General features: G+C 51.4%; 5 protein-coding genes across 5 annotated transcripts; all 5 read right to left on the bottom strand.

The window, feature by feature from the left end:
• Positions 1–1,025: 1,025 nt before the first annotated feature.
• BO95DRAFT_450700 (MFS general substrate transporter) lies at positions 1,026–3,382 on the bottom strand (the record flags this gene model as incomplete). Its single annotated transcript, XM_025588025.1, has 10 exons — positions 1,026–1,138; positions 1,508–1,706; positions 1,775–2,091; positions 2,166–2,487; positions 2,651–2,702; positions 2,752–2,872; positions 2,926–2,957; positions 3,001–3,080; positions 3,142–3,268; positions 3,327–3,382. The coding sequence occupies 10 exons, from the start codon at positions 3,380–3,382 to the stop codon at positions 1,026–1,028; spliced, it is 1,419 nt and encodes a 472-aa protein (XP_025445306.1).
• A 4,291-nt stretch (positions 3,383–7,673) lies between these two features.
• Positions 7,674–8,600, bottom strand: BO95DRAFT_489065 (LamB/YcsF family protein; the record flags this gene model as incomplete). The annotated part of the gene is made up of 2 exons (XM_025590548.1): positions 7,674–8,461; positions 8,532–8,600. The coding sequence occupies 2 exons, from the start codon at positions 8,598–8,600 to the stop codon at positions 7,742–7,744; spliced, it is 789 nt and encodes a 262-aa protein (XP_025445305.1). The 3' UTR covers positions 7,674–7,741.
• A 621-nt stretch (positions 8,601–9,221) lies between these two features.
• BO95DRAFT_460642 (cytochrome P450) lies at positions 9,222–11,096 on the bottom strand (the record flags this gene model as incomplete). Its single annotated transcript, XM_025588757.1, has 3 exons — positions 9,222–9,980; positions 10,041–10,679; positions 10,749–11,096. 3 exons carry the CDS (start codon positions 11,094–11,096, stop codon positions 9,222–9,224), a joined length of 1,746 nt encoding a protein of 581 aa, XP_025445304.1.
• A 1,357-nt stretch (positions 11,097–12,453) lies between these two features.
• BO95DRAFT_429007 (DUF3425 domain-containing protein) lies at positions 12,454–13,074 on the bottom strand (the record flags this gene model as incomplete). The annotated part of the gene is made up of 1 exon (XM_025584872.1): positions 12,454–13,074. The coding sequence occupies one exon, from the start codon at positions 13,072–13,074 to the stop codon at positions 12,454–12,456; it is 621 nt and encodes a 206-aa protein (XP_025445303.1).
• A 1,983-nt stretch (positions 13,075–15,057) lies between these two features.
• BO95DRAFT_355935 (NAD(P)-binding protein) lies at positions 15,058–15,983 on the bottom strand (the record flags this gene model as incomplete). The annotated part of the gene is made up of 2 exons (XM_025582275.1): positions 15,058–15,430; positions 15,682–15,983. The coding sequence occupies 2 exons, from the start codon at positions 15,981–15,983 to the stop codon at positions 15,058–15,060; spliced, it is 675 nt and encodes a 224-aa protein (XP_025445302.1).
• Positions 15,984–16,253: the final 270 nt, after the last annotated feature.

Below are 16,253 nucleotides of genomic sequence, written 5' to 3'. Positions count from 1 at the left end.
AAATGAGGCCGTCTGCAAGATAGACTTCACTGAGCAGACCTATCCCAGTACCCCAGTACCCCAGTACCCCATCAGTATGAGGGCCTTCTCGACATTTGTACTCCGTAGTTCAACTTTATTCTTAACTTACCACCGATCCACCACCCCCCCCGTTTTTGGGACCTTGCTCCCTCTTCCCCGGAATGTGAGACATTCCGACCACCGGTGATTCAATCCCTGTAAATCACTTAGGATTCGGGTATGTGCACATCATCCGACCCTTGGGGATCGACCGACCTCAATTTTCATCCACCATCCATCGTGGCAGTATCCTTTTGCTAGTTTGAGGTCCCAACATCTCCACGGAGGCACGTAGAGCCCACTGAGATAGATATAAAGGGAAGATTATCCATCAACATCCACCGTCACTCAACAGTCAACACCCACCATCCCCCTACACTTCAAACCAAACCACACCAAACCACACCCACAATCCCCTCCATCAAAACCATCATGAAACTTTCCATCCTCTCCGTCCTCACCCTCAGCCTCGCCGCCGGCGGCACGCTCGCCGCGCCCACCCAGGTCTTAGAGCGCGACCTGCCCACCATCACCGGCGTGCTGTCCGGGATCGGCACCAAGGTCGACGCGCTGGGGACGGCCATCCAAGGCTACGGCGGCGGCGACGTGGCCAAGGTGCAGCAGGCGTCGGATAACCTGGTGACGGCGATCAACAGCGGCAACGCGCAGGTCAGCGGCACGGGGGCGCTCAGCTCCGGCGACGCGCTGGGCCTCCCGGGCCCCGTCAACGACCTCAAGAACAAGATCGCCGCCGTCATCACCAAGCTCGACGGCAAGAAGTCTCTGATTGTGCAGGCTGGCAAGGGCGCCCAGACCTACAATGACCTCACCCAGCAGAAGGCCGCCGCTAAGAAGCTGTCTGACACGATTGTTTCCAAGGTGCCCCGGGAGCTGCAGGGGTTGGCGGGGACTGTTGCCGGTGGGATCTCGGATGCGATCGAGACGGGCGTGAAGGAGTTTGCCGATCAGGCGCCGAAGAGTCGGCGTGGGGCTGAGGGGGGCGCTGTTGAGGTTTGAGGAGTGTGGGGGGTTTTGAGCGTGCTGGTTACTAAGTTTGTGGGTGGTTGCTGGCCTGGTGCTGTGCAGAGGGGGGGTTTTGGTGGGGCAATTATGCGGATAAATTGGTTTGGATATAGGCGAGTTGAACATTGCTTGCACGCGAATCTTGCTCGTAGCCTCAGCGTAGCCCACTTTGGATGTGACACAGATAAGGTTGTGCTTGGTCTATAATGGTAGTAGTAAAGACTATGTTGAACGAGCGCCCCGAGGTTGTTGCTCAAATCATGATGGGGCTGTCAGACCTGACTACCACTTTGCGCACTGAACGCAACGTCGTATCCAACCCTACCTCCTCTTCGGCTTTTGTCGTCCGAGAGGATCCCAAGCGACCCAAAACATCAAGCTGAAGTCCCTGGTTCTTCCACACATTCCCCGTCCCTCTTCTCACCATATAAACAAGGTAAACGAAAGAACAACGACAGAACCACCCTAAGCGCCGCCATTGCGATCGCAGCATAGTGCCCCGCCCGATATCCATTCAAGGCAGCGCGAGGATTCTCCTCGCCTCCGTGGTTAGCAGTCACCGAGTTAGAGATCACGGTCAATACCGCCACTCCCAGCACTGCTCCGCCCACATTCAGGAACATCTGAACGTCAACATCATGAGGATTCGGGGAAGAGAGAAAACAAAATCTCGTCAAGTGATCAAGCATACATTATAAACCCCAGCCACCGTCCCCTGCTGCTCCTTCTTCGCGGTGGCCACCACACTCACGTTCCCCACGAAATACACCGTCCCGACACCGGCAATGTACAAGACCATCCCGGGGAGACAGAAGCGCCAGTAGTCGTCGGCCCCGCCCATCCGGGTAAAGAGGACCAGTCCGCCCAGCGTCAGGGTCCAGCTACACACCAAAAGCGTGCGAGCGCCGACCGGGCCGATTAGGAGGGGGACTACAAAGTTGACCACTAAGGCCGTGACACCGAGGGGGATGAACCGTAGCGAGGTCGCAAGTGCGGAGTAACCGAAGCCTTTTTGCCACTGTTTGTTAGTGGCACGGGGGTTGGGAGTGGAAAATAGAAAAACCCAACGGGGAAAGGCTTACTTTGCAGCTGAAGGGTCAAGAGGTAATTGCTGCCTTGCCAGACAGCATAGGTCAGGGCGGCGCTGGCACAGCCCAGCGCTTTCCCTCGGTCGGTGATCATGTACCGAGGGAGAATTGGGTCGGCGGAGAATCTCAGTTCTAGAACAAGGAACACTCCTAGTGCTACCACCGCCAGAATCAGCGTCGTCAGAACATTGGCCTGGTTCCAGCCGTCGATGTTCCCGGTCGTCAGCGCGTAGATCAGAAGGATGAGGCCGGCAACCGATAACAAGGTACCAGGGAGATCCAGACGGGTATGAAGAGTCGCCAGCTGGTCTTTCCACTGGTTCACAGTGCCAGTTCCGGCTGGGTGATGGTGATCGTGGACAAGGATAAGAGCGATGACTGCGAGTTGGAGGGCACCTTCCGCGATCAAGGAGAATCAGAAGATCTAAGACGAATGCAATCAGACTTGGTTACCGATACGGAGTTACTCATCACCGTACCCATTTCCAAGTGACCAGTGAGGTGAAAACTCCACCTAGGATAGGACCAAAGCTATTGACAGGTTAGTCGGACGAAGCAACAAGAAAAAGGGAAGGCGCACACAAAACCACTAGAGCCACATGCACCCCAGGCGCCGAAGGCCCGCACACGAGCCTTCGGATTCTCAAAAGCCAGGGCGACCAACGACTGGGCGGAGGGAATGGTGAATGCTGCTGCGAGACCTGGGAGTAGTCAAGAATGAGTATCAATGATAAGGCAAGACCGGCAATCTTACCTTGGAAGGCTCTTCCAATAATGAGCCCCAATCTGAGAGTGGACGAGAGCGCAGACGAGGGAGGCTATGTTGAACAGCGTCATGCCCAGAAGTAATATCATTCGATGACCGAAGATATCGCCCAGCCGGCCACTGGTCATCAGGAACCCGCCGAACTGGCCGCGTTCTCCGTCATCAGGTTGTCGCTGCCCTTGTGATGGAGGAAGTGTATCTTACCGTCAGTGAATAAGCGGTCAAGATCCGTTGCAAGTCTCCCTCATTGTAGCCGAGTGCCTCCTTGATTGTTGGTAACGCGATATTGGCCATCCCCACATTCGCTGTGTCGATGAGGATGACGAGGCATCTAGGAGATGATCAGCAAGACAAAAGGTTCCCAGGAACGCAAGGATGGTATAACTGACACCAATACTAGAATGGCTAATCGAATCCCTCGAGACGAAGTATTATGAGCTTGCATTATTATTGGATTCTAGCAGAGGCGACAGGTCTAATGTGAAGGAGATAGAGGTTAATACTCGAGCTCCCCCGCCCCGGTCTGGCTGTTAAATAAAGAATTCTAGTCGTCTTAGGCATCAGTAGCGCTGACGCACTTCATTGCACACCCCTGTACGCTGGAATGCCAAGAATGTCTGGTGTTCCCACATGAAACTTATATGCGCGTGGCATCAAATCCAGCTCTCCTCAAACAATCCAGCAATCTTAACATGGACACAGTGTAGGATGGTGCTTTTCCCGTCAAAGCTGTAGTGTTTCAGTCGGTTGCAAGTCGAAAAGTTGGATTATGGCTCAACCCATAAAAAGCCCAAGGCTCGAGGTAGAGACAGAATCCTGCCTATCAGTACTTTCAGACTCGCTACAAGCAATATGGAGTAACCAGAGACACGAAGTTCGTCGTCTCAGCTTCGAAATCAGTCAGGGCGGTTACGATGCGAGATAAGGGTTCGTTGCCCACACGGACATGTTAGTCGATTTAGCGCAGCGAAGACTACCTAGTAAGTACTGAACCGGAAGGATATGGCTAAGACTCTACCCAAGCACTATCAAAACTCATCCAACACCTCAGTACAGATAGAAATATAGATCAAAGTTCAAGCATCATGACCCACCAAACATTTGGACCTCAACATCAAGGGAAGGGCTTTCGCCGTCGGAAGACACATGATTGTACTCCCAGTCTTCTTCTTGCTGCAGCTCCACCGTCAGCCCGATACCGGCCAATTCGAACCCCGTTCTCAAAGCAGCCAGTAGGTCCTCGCACATGTCGATCACGAACAGGTGGACTTCGTTCAGGCGGGGAAAGAGATCCCGGCCGTGCCGTACCAATCGCAAGAGCTCCGCCACCAGGTTAAGATAATGGTCGGATTCGACGTCGGTGATCCCCAGGGACTCGAGCGAAGCGGGCAGTATTTCCAGAAGTCGCATCTTGCTATCCGCCGAGGGTTGTGCTAGAAGGAAATGGTATCGCACGATCAGTGTCTGAAGGTTGGCGAACTCCTTGAATGACCCAAATGCGGTCTCCTCATCCTCGTCGCGGTCATCGTCATACCAGACTACTTTGTAACTACAGGCGCCCTCCAGCCGAAGAGACCTGAGCGTTTTGGCGCAAGGAAGAAGGGCTTGCCGGAATCTCGAGGCATTGAATCTTTCGTTCGACGGCATATCCCAGTAGTCATCGGCGGGATGGACCGCGATCTTCAACGTGACCTATTCGAGACGCGCGCTCGCCGCGAGCCAGTCGAGCATCCCGCGGCAGTAAACGGCATTCGAGACTACTTAGATTCGCACGGGGAGCGAATCATGTTTCACGACTAGCGACTCAGGTGCGGCGGAGGTCCCGGCTACGGCGAAGACATTGACCCGGCGGACCGCGGGGAAATAGAAGAAGGAGGTAAGGAGATCCGACTCGATCCAATTTAGGCGGCCGTGGGCACATGCGGTTACTTCAGTGAGGTACGGGAAGGGCAGGGTGCGATCAAAGGGCTGCTGCCGCTGCGCCGCCTTGCGCAGGATATCGGCTATCAGGTCGGAATCGTCGTATTTCACGAACAGGCGTCGCAGATGGGATAGTCGAACAAGAAGAATCCCCGCCCAAGCCTCTTGGCAGCGAGCCTGCAGATGGTGTTCCCATCTGTCTCGGGTCCGGTAGAGGGGCGCATCGGAGCCGAAAATCTCATCTAGGGCCGAGTTGATGAATGCGACAATTTTGCTTTCGTCTTCGCACTTGCTCAGGTCACTCGAGCCACACCCGTGCCAGTGAATATCGAGCCGATGCACCCGCTTGGCCAACTCTACGTCATGCCAGAGCCGTATAATCAAATCAACGTGATGAAGAGGGATACGATGACCGTCATGAGTGATGCGAATCTCAGAGTATAACAGAGGTTTGAACGCGTGATAGAAGCGCCACGCGCATAAAGATAGCGCCCACAAGGTCCTGAAAGGGGGCTCTTCCTCTCGGCTGTACTGACCAATATAGTAAAGTAACTCAGTGGGTAGACGTTCCATCTGTCAGGGTGGATTAATGCATCATTTTGTGTTGGCTGACTGGGAATTGAGGCGATCAAGATAAAGATATGTGCTGAGGTGTGTATGAAAAGAATGATGGAGTAGTGATCGGAGCTGATGAGGAGACTTGAAAGATGGCAAAGAGAGTTGAGGGAACACTTGCCGCAAGTGATTGAGGAAAGCGCTGTCCACATTCGATGTCCCCTAAAGAGTAGTAGTGAATATCACCTGACCAGAACCGTGTATCTATCGCCATTGAATGTTATCAGGACGTCTACATCTCTAGAGCCATTATAATCTCAGACACTGGTCAACAAGCTGTTTGGTCTCTTGCTCCGGAGCCAGGACCTTTTGTTGAATCAGCGGCTGGGACGTTGGGGTTGACGGAAGTTTGTACAAGAACTCAATCATCAAAGACAGCAGTAGCCAAATATTGAGAGAGTGAATTTGCTATTACTCAGATATAAACTGATTTGGGTATCGGTTACCCATTATTCAAACACTTGAAAGCCTAAGTTGTATATAAACCACAAGCGAAGCACCAATCAGAATCGAATGTAAGGTCAAGAGCGGGAGAATTCAACTCCATGTTCTTAGTGAGGTTGATTTGGTTTCAATGCAGAAAAGAATCAAATTATTTACTCTCTTGATTCATCGAGAATCAAACGGTGATAAAATTGACGCCACGCAAGACTGTCTACTTTCTGGTTACTTTAAATTGACCGTATATCAAACCACAACTGTGAATGTATGTTTAACTATTCTTGCACGAGACCGAAACCACATGCTGCCACCGAGCAGTTGAAAGTTATTCCAACCACTTTCGTCCTGAGGATAACATGTTTTACATTGTTGTATATATTGTTCAATCTGGGCAGTTGATACTTGAATCCAAAGTACCAGCCGACCGTAGCTGACCTATCGGAGTATAGGTCAGCATCGAAGGCCGCCAGGCTTGTGGAGCTCGGTGTAGGTTGGCCTTGAACCCCCACCGGATCATTGATGACATCTCCATGAGACTATCGAGGCCGAGATACGGAGATTGCTTTGCTCGCGGAACGGATAGATATTTATGGCAGGTGCTTCATGGACAAGATTGAATGACAGCAAGGAGATCGCTAGCTGCAAACAGGGAACAGGCATCCTTGGAATGTAGAAGATTAAGAGTATCCGGGGAGAGAAAGGCAGTACCAGAGCACATGGTACAAGGTACAAGGTATGAGATAGCCTCTGGACACATGGGAAACAGCTAATCACTGGGTCAAAAATGGCATAGGCCCCAGAGCACTCATACTCGGTGGCTTGCCTTGGAAAATCAGAAATTGAAAGCTTTCCCTGGTGTGCCACAGGCATTCACCAAGATTAATCTTGCTAAAATACATTTTCTTTGTTTCTAGACTGCTGGTCTCACGCTGTCTTGTAGCCGGAATCACATACTCCCACGTAACAGAGTTTGTCGAGAACAGCCGCTGAAGCCACCGCCCCTTGCCATGAACTACGTAGTCAGAGACTCCTCTTCTCCATTTATTTTGAGATCTCTTTGCATAATCAAATGTCTGTGAGCGGGCCAGGCGTGTTTGGGCTGTGCATCGAGCTTACTTATCATCACATATTACCAGCCAGCATGAACAGGGCCGATACAAATGGTAGATGAAAGAGATGTACCGTAATTACCGCCCGCTACTAACACATAGTAGAACGACCGAATTAGCAGGCACGAGTGGCCGTGATAAAAATGGTGCCTGGGGCAACCACCACGTGTTGATGCTGGGGCTTTACGGATGGGAGACGAACGCCGCAAATCCCAACATCAAGTGACGGCTCTTCTTGTAGAATAATTCGCAAAGATAACAAAACCTGGATTTGCCTCTCATTTGCCAGCTCACTCGGTGGCTCCATGTCATGTACAACGACGGGGTAAGGATGATCGGTGCGGGGCAAGTTGGAGGACGAATGCCTGAGATACGCGATAAGAGTTGGGGTAAGCAGCATGCCCGGTGAAGGTCCGATCGGCCAGAGTGTCAGGTTTATTTGGAGCATGGTCTATTGACCAAAAGGTAAAACATAAAACGTGAGAATGAACGCCAAATATAAGTAGCATTTAACCAAGGTTGTCTTTTGTGTCCCGAACTTACAAGAGGCTAGAGAGTGCGGGAGATGTATGACTGTCACCATGGCAATCACTACCAATCTGATAGCAACCCCTCACACGCATCCAATTGACGGTTGACAACCCCACGACCCTCACTCTTCTCGATGACTACTATTCCCCCTAGAAAAGTCGAGCATTCTGCGACGTACTGCCCTCAAATCAGAGACCCTCAACCCCGGCCTCCTGCGGAAACCGCAGCCGGTTAGCCTCATCGACGGCCCTGCGCACGCCCACCACATTCTCCAACACGGTCGGCAGATCCGAATGTACACAGATACTAAACGGGGTGCCCTCGAACCCAAACTGAAACTCACTCCCCTCGATGTCCTTGCCGACATCCGTCAACGTAGCGGACCGCGCCCGCTCGTAGCACAGCTCCGGCGTCGGAACGCGGGACTGCGCGACCGGCAGCAACCGCCCATCGGACGAGTAGTCGATATCGACGTACATCTCGCCCTGGAACGGCACGCCCAGCTCCCTGCACATTGCCGCCTGCTTAGCATTCTGGGAACCGTACACGGGCACCCGGAAGGTGGCGCAGACCTCCAGCACTGCGCGCATGATGTCCTCGTCGCGCTGCATGTAGAAGAACAGGTCGCCGTGCGGCTTGATGTGGGCGAGGGCCACGCCCTCCGCGTCCAGCATCGCCTTCAGCGCCCCGACCTGGTACAACACCGCGGCGTACATGTCCCCCGGGTCGACTTCGATCTTGCGGCGGCCGAACCCGAACAGATCCTGCTGGCCCGGGTGCGCCCCGGCCCGCACCCCGTGCTGCTTGCACAGCCGGATGGTCTTGAGCATGATGGTTGGGTCGCCGGCGTGGAAGCCGCAGGCGATGTTGGCGGCGTCGATGAACGGCATCAGTTCTGAGTCGGGGCCCTGTTTGTGGTGGTGGGTGGGTTATTCCGTTGATCTATGTGGTGGTTACACGAGCCACGGGGCTACCTGCCATCTTCCAGCGGCCGAAGCCTTCGCCCATGTCGGCGTTGATTTCGTATTTGCGTGCTAATCCGGTCATCGTGGATGGGGATAGCGGCCGGTGGTGGTGGTTGGAGACTGAATTGGAGAGTTCAAGGGGGAGGGGTTGGGATTTAAGTAGTATGTGGTGTACTGTAGTGTACTGTACGCGGTCATCGGGCACTTTAGACCTAACTGCACTTGATAGCACCATTTGCATATGTTTCACTCAGCAAGGAGATTCTACTAATTTGACTAGGGGTCTAGTTTATTGATTAAGATAGCATGAGTGACGTAATGCGCTGCTGCACTGCGACCATTTCTTATTATATCTATGGGTCTGTACGATCGGCGCTTAGCTGCGGGGTTCGTCTTGGAAGACCGCCAAAGGCCTTTCACTCCGTTATAAATGTCAAGTTTGAAAGACGTCTTGTTTGCTTTGAAGCGCTGAACAGTCTCCACCGAGACAAGAAAAAGAACTGAAAGTAGTAATTGGTGTCTTGAAATTGACTCGAACGCTAGGATCCATACGGGGGGATAGACGGAGCATAATACGACCTCAAGACGAACACCGAAAAGCGGGGCAACTTATAAATGCACAGCAGATACATCTGCCAGGAGCAATCACCATGTTGGACATGCACGCCCCGAACCACCCCACAGACTGTGGATGTCCTTCTAACTACTGACCAGCCCCCCGCGCAGGCTCCCCCAAAGCAACGAAGCAGTGTTTCGGCTGCCGAAAGAGCCCATCGACCGCCACGTACGTCGCCAGAGCCGCGGGACACGGCCTCAGCTCGAAATGCCACACCAGTAGCGCGAACGTCATGCGCAGCTGCAGCTGGGCCAACGGACGCCCAAAGCAGCCCCGGAGTCCGGCCCCGAAGGCCAGGGTTGGGCCCGCGTTCGGATCGAAGGTCGATGGGCCGTCGGCCCCGGAGGGAGCCACCAGCCATCGCTCCGGAACGAATCGATCAAGATCTTCACCAGCCCACTCGTGACTGGGAGACTGCCGGGCGTGATCTTGCTTTACGGCGGGCGTCGGCATCGCCGTCCGAGACACAGCGATACTACGCCTGTCGGCGGGGATCGGCCACGCCGGTGACGTGAATCCGGGCCCGCTGCTCAGGGCCCAGACGCAGGTGCCCTTGGGAATGGCGTAGCCCAGGAGCTCGGTGTCCCGGGTGGCGATGCGGTCGATCATGAACGCGGTCGGAGTAAACCGCAGCATCTCCTCGACGGTTGCATGAAGATAGGGAATGGTTCGGGACGACAGTTCCAGGGCGCTGGGCGGGCGTCCTGCCGTTAGGGCTTCGGGGAAGCCCGCGCGCAGGCATTCGCGGAGCTGGCTCTGCACCCGAGGGTGATCGGATAGAAGCTTGACTCCCCAAGCTAGGGTGAACACGGTGCTATGCGAGGCGCCGAAGATGGATCCGTACAGCTGGTGGTGAGCGGGTTAGCAGTTTGTTATGTTGGTAGTTTCTAGTTGATTGTCACGCACCTCGTCTTCCATCGCCGGGGACAGGTAATCCGGTTTCCGGGATTCCTGTTTCGCCAGATCCCTCTCATGCTGAATCATGAATTCAACTGACGATTGGGGTGGGTCGGGAAGCCCTGATGCCGAGTCCGCGGGTGCACCGACGGTGCTGGAGACTGCAGTCTCGAGCCATTCCCGCGTGACCCAGCTTTTGACCCGGAGGGCGTGGGCCAGTCGGGGTAGCTTGGACATCATCCACCATGACTGTCGTGGGAAGAGCGATGTCCCGCTCTGTTCAATGGCTTCACTGAGCACCCCGTGCGCACGGATGAACTCGTGAGGATCTGATTCCGGGAATGTGATGATCTGCGGCTCACTGCTCACTCTCGCCCTGCCGCAGGCTTCGGCGTCCCGGAGCAGCTCGATTTGCGATGAGATCCCGTCTTTGGGAAAGTCCCGTCCGAATGAGATTTCCAACAGGGTATCAAGGACCATGCGTTGAAAATCCTTTTGAGGTGGAAAGCACGCCGACGACGCTCGGGACACCCGCCCCTTGATACTCCACAGTTCGACCAGACGCACGACAGACGCGTGAATCGCAGGCGCAGCAGTGTCCTGAAGGAATGGCGTGGTCACCAGATGCTTCATCAGATTACGGTGTCTCTTTCACTCGGGGCCAGTGCTCATGGTGATATGGTGAGTGTGAGACAGGCCGGAGAAAACGTCCTGTACCATGGGTGTACGGTCGAAGTCTCGACTGCGGTAGAGCAGTAGGTCAAAGGCCTCTCGTGGATCATTAAGGACCACAACTGGCTTACCCAGCGGGTCCAAAAACAGTTGAATCAGAGGGGACTTCAGCCGACGGGTCTGTTCCAGTAGCCAGGACTGGATGTCCTGCGTACTTGCCATTATCTTCTGCAACTCAGGAAGGTCTCCGAGTAGCCTCCGGGCTGACCCCGCAATGTGTGGAATATCACGGATCGGTCGAGGTAGCAGGAGGCGGTGGTAGACTTGGTGTAATGCCGCAAGCACGAGGCCTACAGCCACAGCTTTGACCACAGCATCCAAATCGAAATCCATCTCGAGGAGAAGTGGGAGGCGCTAGAGCTTGAACTGACCGTATGCATGCTTTTATTACGAACGAACGACTATCAGGTACCTGCGGCCGGTTTCCGTATGACATGTCTATTGGGGCTGTCACAATCCTCGCAGGCTCGATCGCTGTGGGGTCATGCAGGATGAAATGCTGGGGATAGCTGTGTCCTAGATTAACTTTTCCTCTATCGTGTAGGGGCTTTTATTATTGCAGTATCAAAACACTCCATACTTTCATGGAAACTCGAGATAAGCCTTGCGCGGTCAACCAAAGTTGACAATTGGCGGTCTATTTTTGGCACGCTTTAGTTGCTTCAGCCTTGGAGCATGAATTGCTTGCAGTTTTCAACTTTGTAAATTGTATTGAGGAGAGAGGGGGCTTGGATGCGAAGGAAATGGGCTAATTGAGCAGCGTAGTTTGATTCAGTATAAGATTCCAAGGTTTGGATACCCCCATGAACAGCAGGGTATCATTTTCCATAATTCTAGGCAGCTATCACGAATAAATTTAATGAGTCCACAATCGTCCGCGGCAATCAAGGGAAACCACTCAACAAATTACGTACGATTGTAGATCCATTACCATAGGACAAACAAACATTGATATTTCGCTGGGCATTCAATACGTTGGCTATCTCCCAATTGCACAAAAACATTCTTGACTAGATTATATTTGATACGCCTGAACCTGCGGCTGTACATAGAAATACCGCATCTCGTGCAGTGATTTCTTTATTCCCTGCTAGAATTTAGTACATGAAAGCTTTCTATCCAGAATACCCCGTCGTATACTTTCCTTTTTGCTTTTGATGAGCTCGTGCCCGATACCGGTTGAGGTTCAATCACCTCGGCCCTTTCAGAAGCAAAAAAGACTATCTTAGTCAATTCGGGATAGAATGATTAATTCCTTGAAGCCTGGTCTTTATGAACCACATCGCGGTTATTCAGTCCAAGATTCCCATTTCCTCTCATTTTTCCTCTCAGCAGCAAAGCATTCGTGTATCTCTTGTATACAGGCTCGCCTTTCATCATCAGAAGGCTGTTCTCAAGCTTTTCGTTCATATCGCAACTGTTTGCCATTTTTACTCTATGCAAATTCCGGAGAGCCTATATTTTTCTCTCGGTAGCTTCAGATTGAAAAGTCACAAAGGTTTACTACTTTAGTCAGTTGAGAACCACGGCTACTTATTCTATAATAGCTTCAAATTTCAGTTCCCGTTTTTTGAGAAATTCGCACAAGCGTTTGATGGAAATATCGAGACCATCAGTGATTTACTGACGTTTGGCAGACTCTGTCCATGCATTCCCTTCAGAATCGGTGACAATAATCAAGACACGGATGTCATACTTTAGCATTTTTGTCGATTCCAAAAGCACTTCTAAACAGCGGCCTCTCTCCACGCTCAATCCGCCACGCGTTGGTCGAATTAAACAAGTCTACGCAATCCTGCAGCACCCAACCCCATGACCGGGCAAAGGTCTCTGTCACTTCCCAGCCGGATGGATCCCACGGGTCACGCCAAACCAGAACGCCAGTCTCACCAATCCCTCCTGGTCGGCTCAGATCACGACAGCCGGCACAGGGTACCCTGTTTCCACACAGATCGTGGCACAGCTGCTCATCACCCATATAGGCTTGCGCCAGTATGAGAGTATCCCTCATTCGGGGGAAGGGCATAAGATCCAGCCACGGGTGGTGGGGCACAGTTCGCTGGATCACAGTCGGCCGAAGGGCCGTTGGCAACGCTTCTATGCGGGACCACTTGATCCCGCTTTGGATATTGGGAGTGAAGGTTGACTGAGCATCGTCGTGGATGTCACTTGGGCTGTAACCTAGTACTTCCAGGTTGAAAAAAAGTGCTCGTAAGACGTTCAGTCTTGTTATACTGAAGCGTAGATCTCGTAATGGGGACCCACACATGAGGTTAGCATGGGCAGTGACCATGCTTACAAGCTGGTTCATGATGTCCTCTACATTCCGCAAGGCCGGGCCAATAATCTGCAAAGTATCTAAAATCCTAAGGGCGATCTCAATACTAGGTGGCGCTGAAGGCGTGGACTGTTGGTTGCTATCTGCTACTCGACGGCGTTGCCCTAGTCCATGTAGCACATTAGCACAGATTTGATTCAAATGTGAAATACTACTGACTCCGAGATCGTTGATTGAGTCGATTTTGCAACTTCCTTCGCCTTTTCATATCTGTGACGCCTATCCAGTTATCTGCAGGTGCTACCTCCACCCCTGGGAAAACGCGCTGCAGGACGAGTGACCTCGCTACTGATGGCGTCCCCATGAGAAATAGCGTCAAATCTCGCAAGCGTATGTGGCAATGGATAAAGCCAGATGGCTCGAGGACAGGTATATTTCAAGGATGAAATAAAAAAAATAGTGAAAAATGGACTGGCTATCTTATCACGTTGCGTGGGGTTTTATCTGCAGATTGCTGACACGCGTCCGCGAGACTTTTGATTATCCACTGTTCAACAGTACGTCGGCAAGGAATGTGATTGGTCTATTACTACGACAATTTTCTCTTCTGCATCAATCAATGGCTGTTATGACCGGTCTCCACCGAGATAATGATCCGTCAATCGTCTCTGAGACAAAAAAAGATCTTAAAATTGGCGCTAATTGCTGACCCAGGCTAGTAATTTAGTGAAACCAAGTATCCAGTAGATGTGGTATTTTGACCACCAAGGACAGACTGATTCTGCGCGTACCCACTCCTTTTATGTTTTTGTATGGTAACCGGATCAACCCGGAATTCCTGCAATTAACTTTTCTCTTGGTACTAAGACGTCATGCTTTCATTCGTGTGTTTGACTAGTAGGCCTTAGGAACGTAAGACATTTAGACTTCGCGGTTGAAGTAAGGCTGGATAACCACCGTCAACCGATCCCTAGTCTAGTCGAATCCTTCAAATGCTAGATTATTCGATACTTCTACTGTGACTAATCTCACTGGCGCAAGGGTATCTTCTTTTCAGCAGACATTCTTAAGAACCCCGAGATAATGTTTAGCATAAAGAGTCGGTGGGAATTTGCCTGTCACTAAGTTCAGATGCCACGGAAATAGCCATCGGGGTTTTCGGCTTTAATGAAAACACAATTATACCTAATTTCAGAAATTCATCACTTGCATGACCCACACCACTCATCGGGAATCGCGTCTAACAAATAGAGACGGAACTTTCCAGAAGATTTTGATCTTTGACATTACTAGAAGTAGTCCAGTATCTGAAGAAACATGATCTGTCCTTGCATCAATGTTGTTTTCGGTGCCCATCTCGCTTTCAATCAAATAGGCCACTAATTGGTCTGTCCTAGGGCTGGATGGATGAAAGCGAACCACGAAGGAGGAGAATGAGACTGTGTTGGAAAATCTCCAGCGACATTAATAAAGTGAAACCGACACTTCGTGTGCATATGCTAGGGGAACCTCAGAGGAGCTTATAGGGCATTTTGAATGCCTAAAACGCTAGCTCAGCTACGCAAGCAAAACAGTACAATGAATGATCGATTAGCTCAGCGGTTAAAAAGCCCTCAAAGCCGACTAAACTTAGTAGTAGATCGGATTCTCAAGGGGTACTACCTTTTGCTACACAAGCTTCCATTACCTGTGCAGGATAATGGGAATCTCCGCGCAGCGAATGAGATACCCTGTGAAGCGGGTCTGACCATCGAAGAGGGCGCCAGCTAAGTGTTCTGGATGTAGAGATATTTTTCATAGGCAATACATGTGAAAATCGCTATTTCTAGTTGAACCAAGGGGTGTTGATGAGATAATCGATCTTGAAATTGTCTAATGATAGGTGAATGGCCCGCTCAACCAGGTGGTCCAGTCACATGCGTATTACCTTAATAGTATCAGTAGAGCTCTTGGATTGGATTGCTTAATTATGATTATACAACTTGACTAAACTGCAATTGTCGCCCTCGAAAATACTTAGTAGTCCGTACTTCTAGAAATGTCCTCCAAGGCGAGAAAGTTCTCCGAAAGGTCGGCAACTTTAAGACGAGCGTTTTCATAAGCCTTGTTGCCCAAAACCAACCTAAGATACTGTTTTTTATCTTTAGCCATTCCTTCTCCCATAACGACTTCATAAATTCTTTCTGCCGCTTTTTCTGGATCACCAGGTTGCTTTCCATTCTCGCTATGGAGATACTGCTGGGTTTTCTCGACGGCTGTCCCGAGGTATGGATCACTCGGTGGCTGGTAAGAGACTGCATTTTGTCCAAGGAAATTGGTTCGAAATGCTCCGGGCTCTACTAAAAGAACTCTGATGCCGAAAGGTGACAATTCGAGTGCGAGCGCTTCGCTGATAGCTTCGACGGCATGTTTTGATGCTGAATACAAGCTGACAGCAGGTAGTGCTCTCAAACCACCCACAGAACTCATGTTCACAATAGTTCCAGAGCGCGAATTCCGCATTATTGGTAGAACGGACTTTGTGACTTTGATAAGCCCATACACATTTGTCTCAAACTGTGCTCTGATGGCGCTCTCGCTATATTCACTTGCATTAGGTTGTTTTTGCGGCATAGAGCAAGTTGGAAGGAAGCGACTCACTCGACGTCCTCTAGTGCGCTGACTACCGCAAAGCCCGCGTTATTGACAACAACATCAATATGACCATACAGATCCCGGGCCTTCTCGACCACCTTTTTAATATCCTCTTCGGGGCTTGTCACGTCAAGCGTCAACCAGTGCCCACCCTTTTGTGTGATCTCTTCAACCAGGTCTGGTGTTTTCGCCGGATTCCGAGAGGTTGCAACCACAAGATGTCCATGGGCAAGGACTGCACGAGCAATTGAAATGCCGAAACCAGCTGAGCAGCCTGTAATCAGCCAGACATGGGGTGTCGATGCCATCTGGAGAGTTTGTTTGAAAAATGAAGCCGGGAGAATTTGCGTTGAAAATGCCCAGCTCCAGGCTCAAAAGATGGGTGGTCGGAATATTTATACATTTTCTGGCATAAGACATTGCGTCATGGGAGATTTCTCCGAGACTATTCTAATGATCACATTATTTCGGAGATATCGGTATTGATGGTGGTCGTTCGTGTCAGCAAATTTGTACTGCGATTGAACAAATTTGTTGGCCAGGTCAATCCGCCCCGTCAGCGTTTCAGCTTGCGGTTC

This window comes from Aspergillus brunneoviolaceus, assembly GCF_003184695.1.
Source record: "Aspergillus brunneoviolaceus CBS 621.78 unplaced genomic scaffold BO95scaffold_12, whole genome shotgun sequence".
Classification (NCBI taxonomy): domain Eukaryota; kingdom Fungi; phylum Ascomycota; class Eurotiomycetes; order Eurotiales; family Aspergillaceae; genus Aspergillus; species Aspergillus brunneoviolaceus.
The sequence above is the reverse complement of the archived record's forward strand: the minus strand, read 5'-3'. Positions and strand labels throughout refer to the sequence as shown.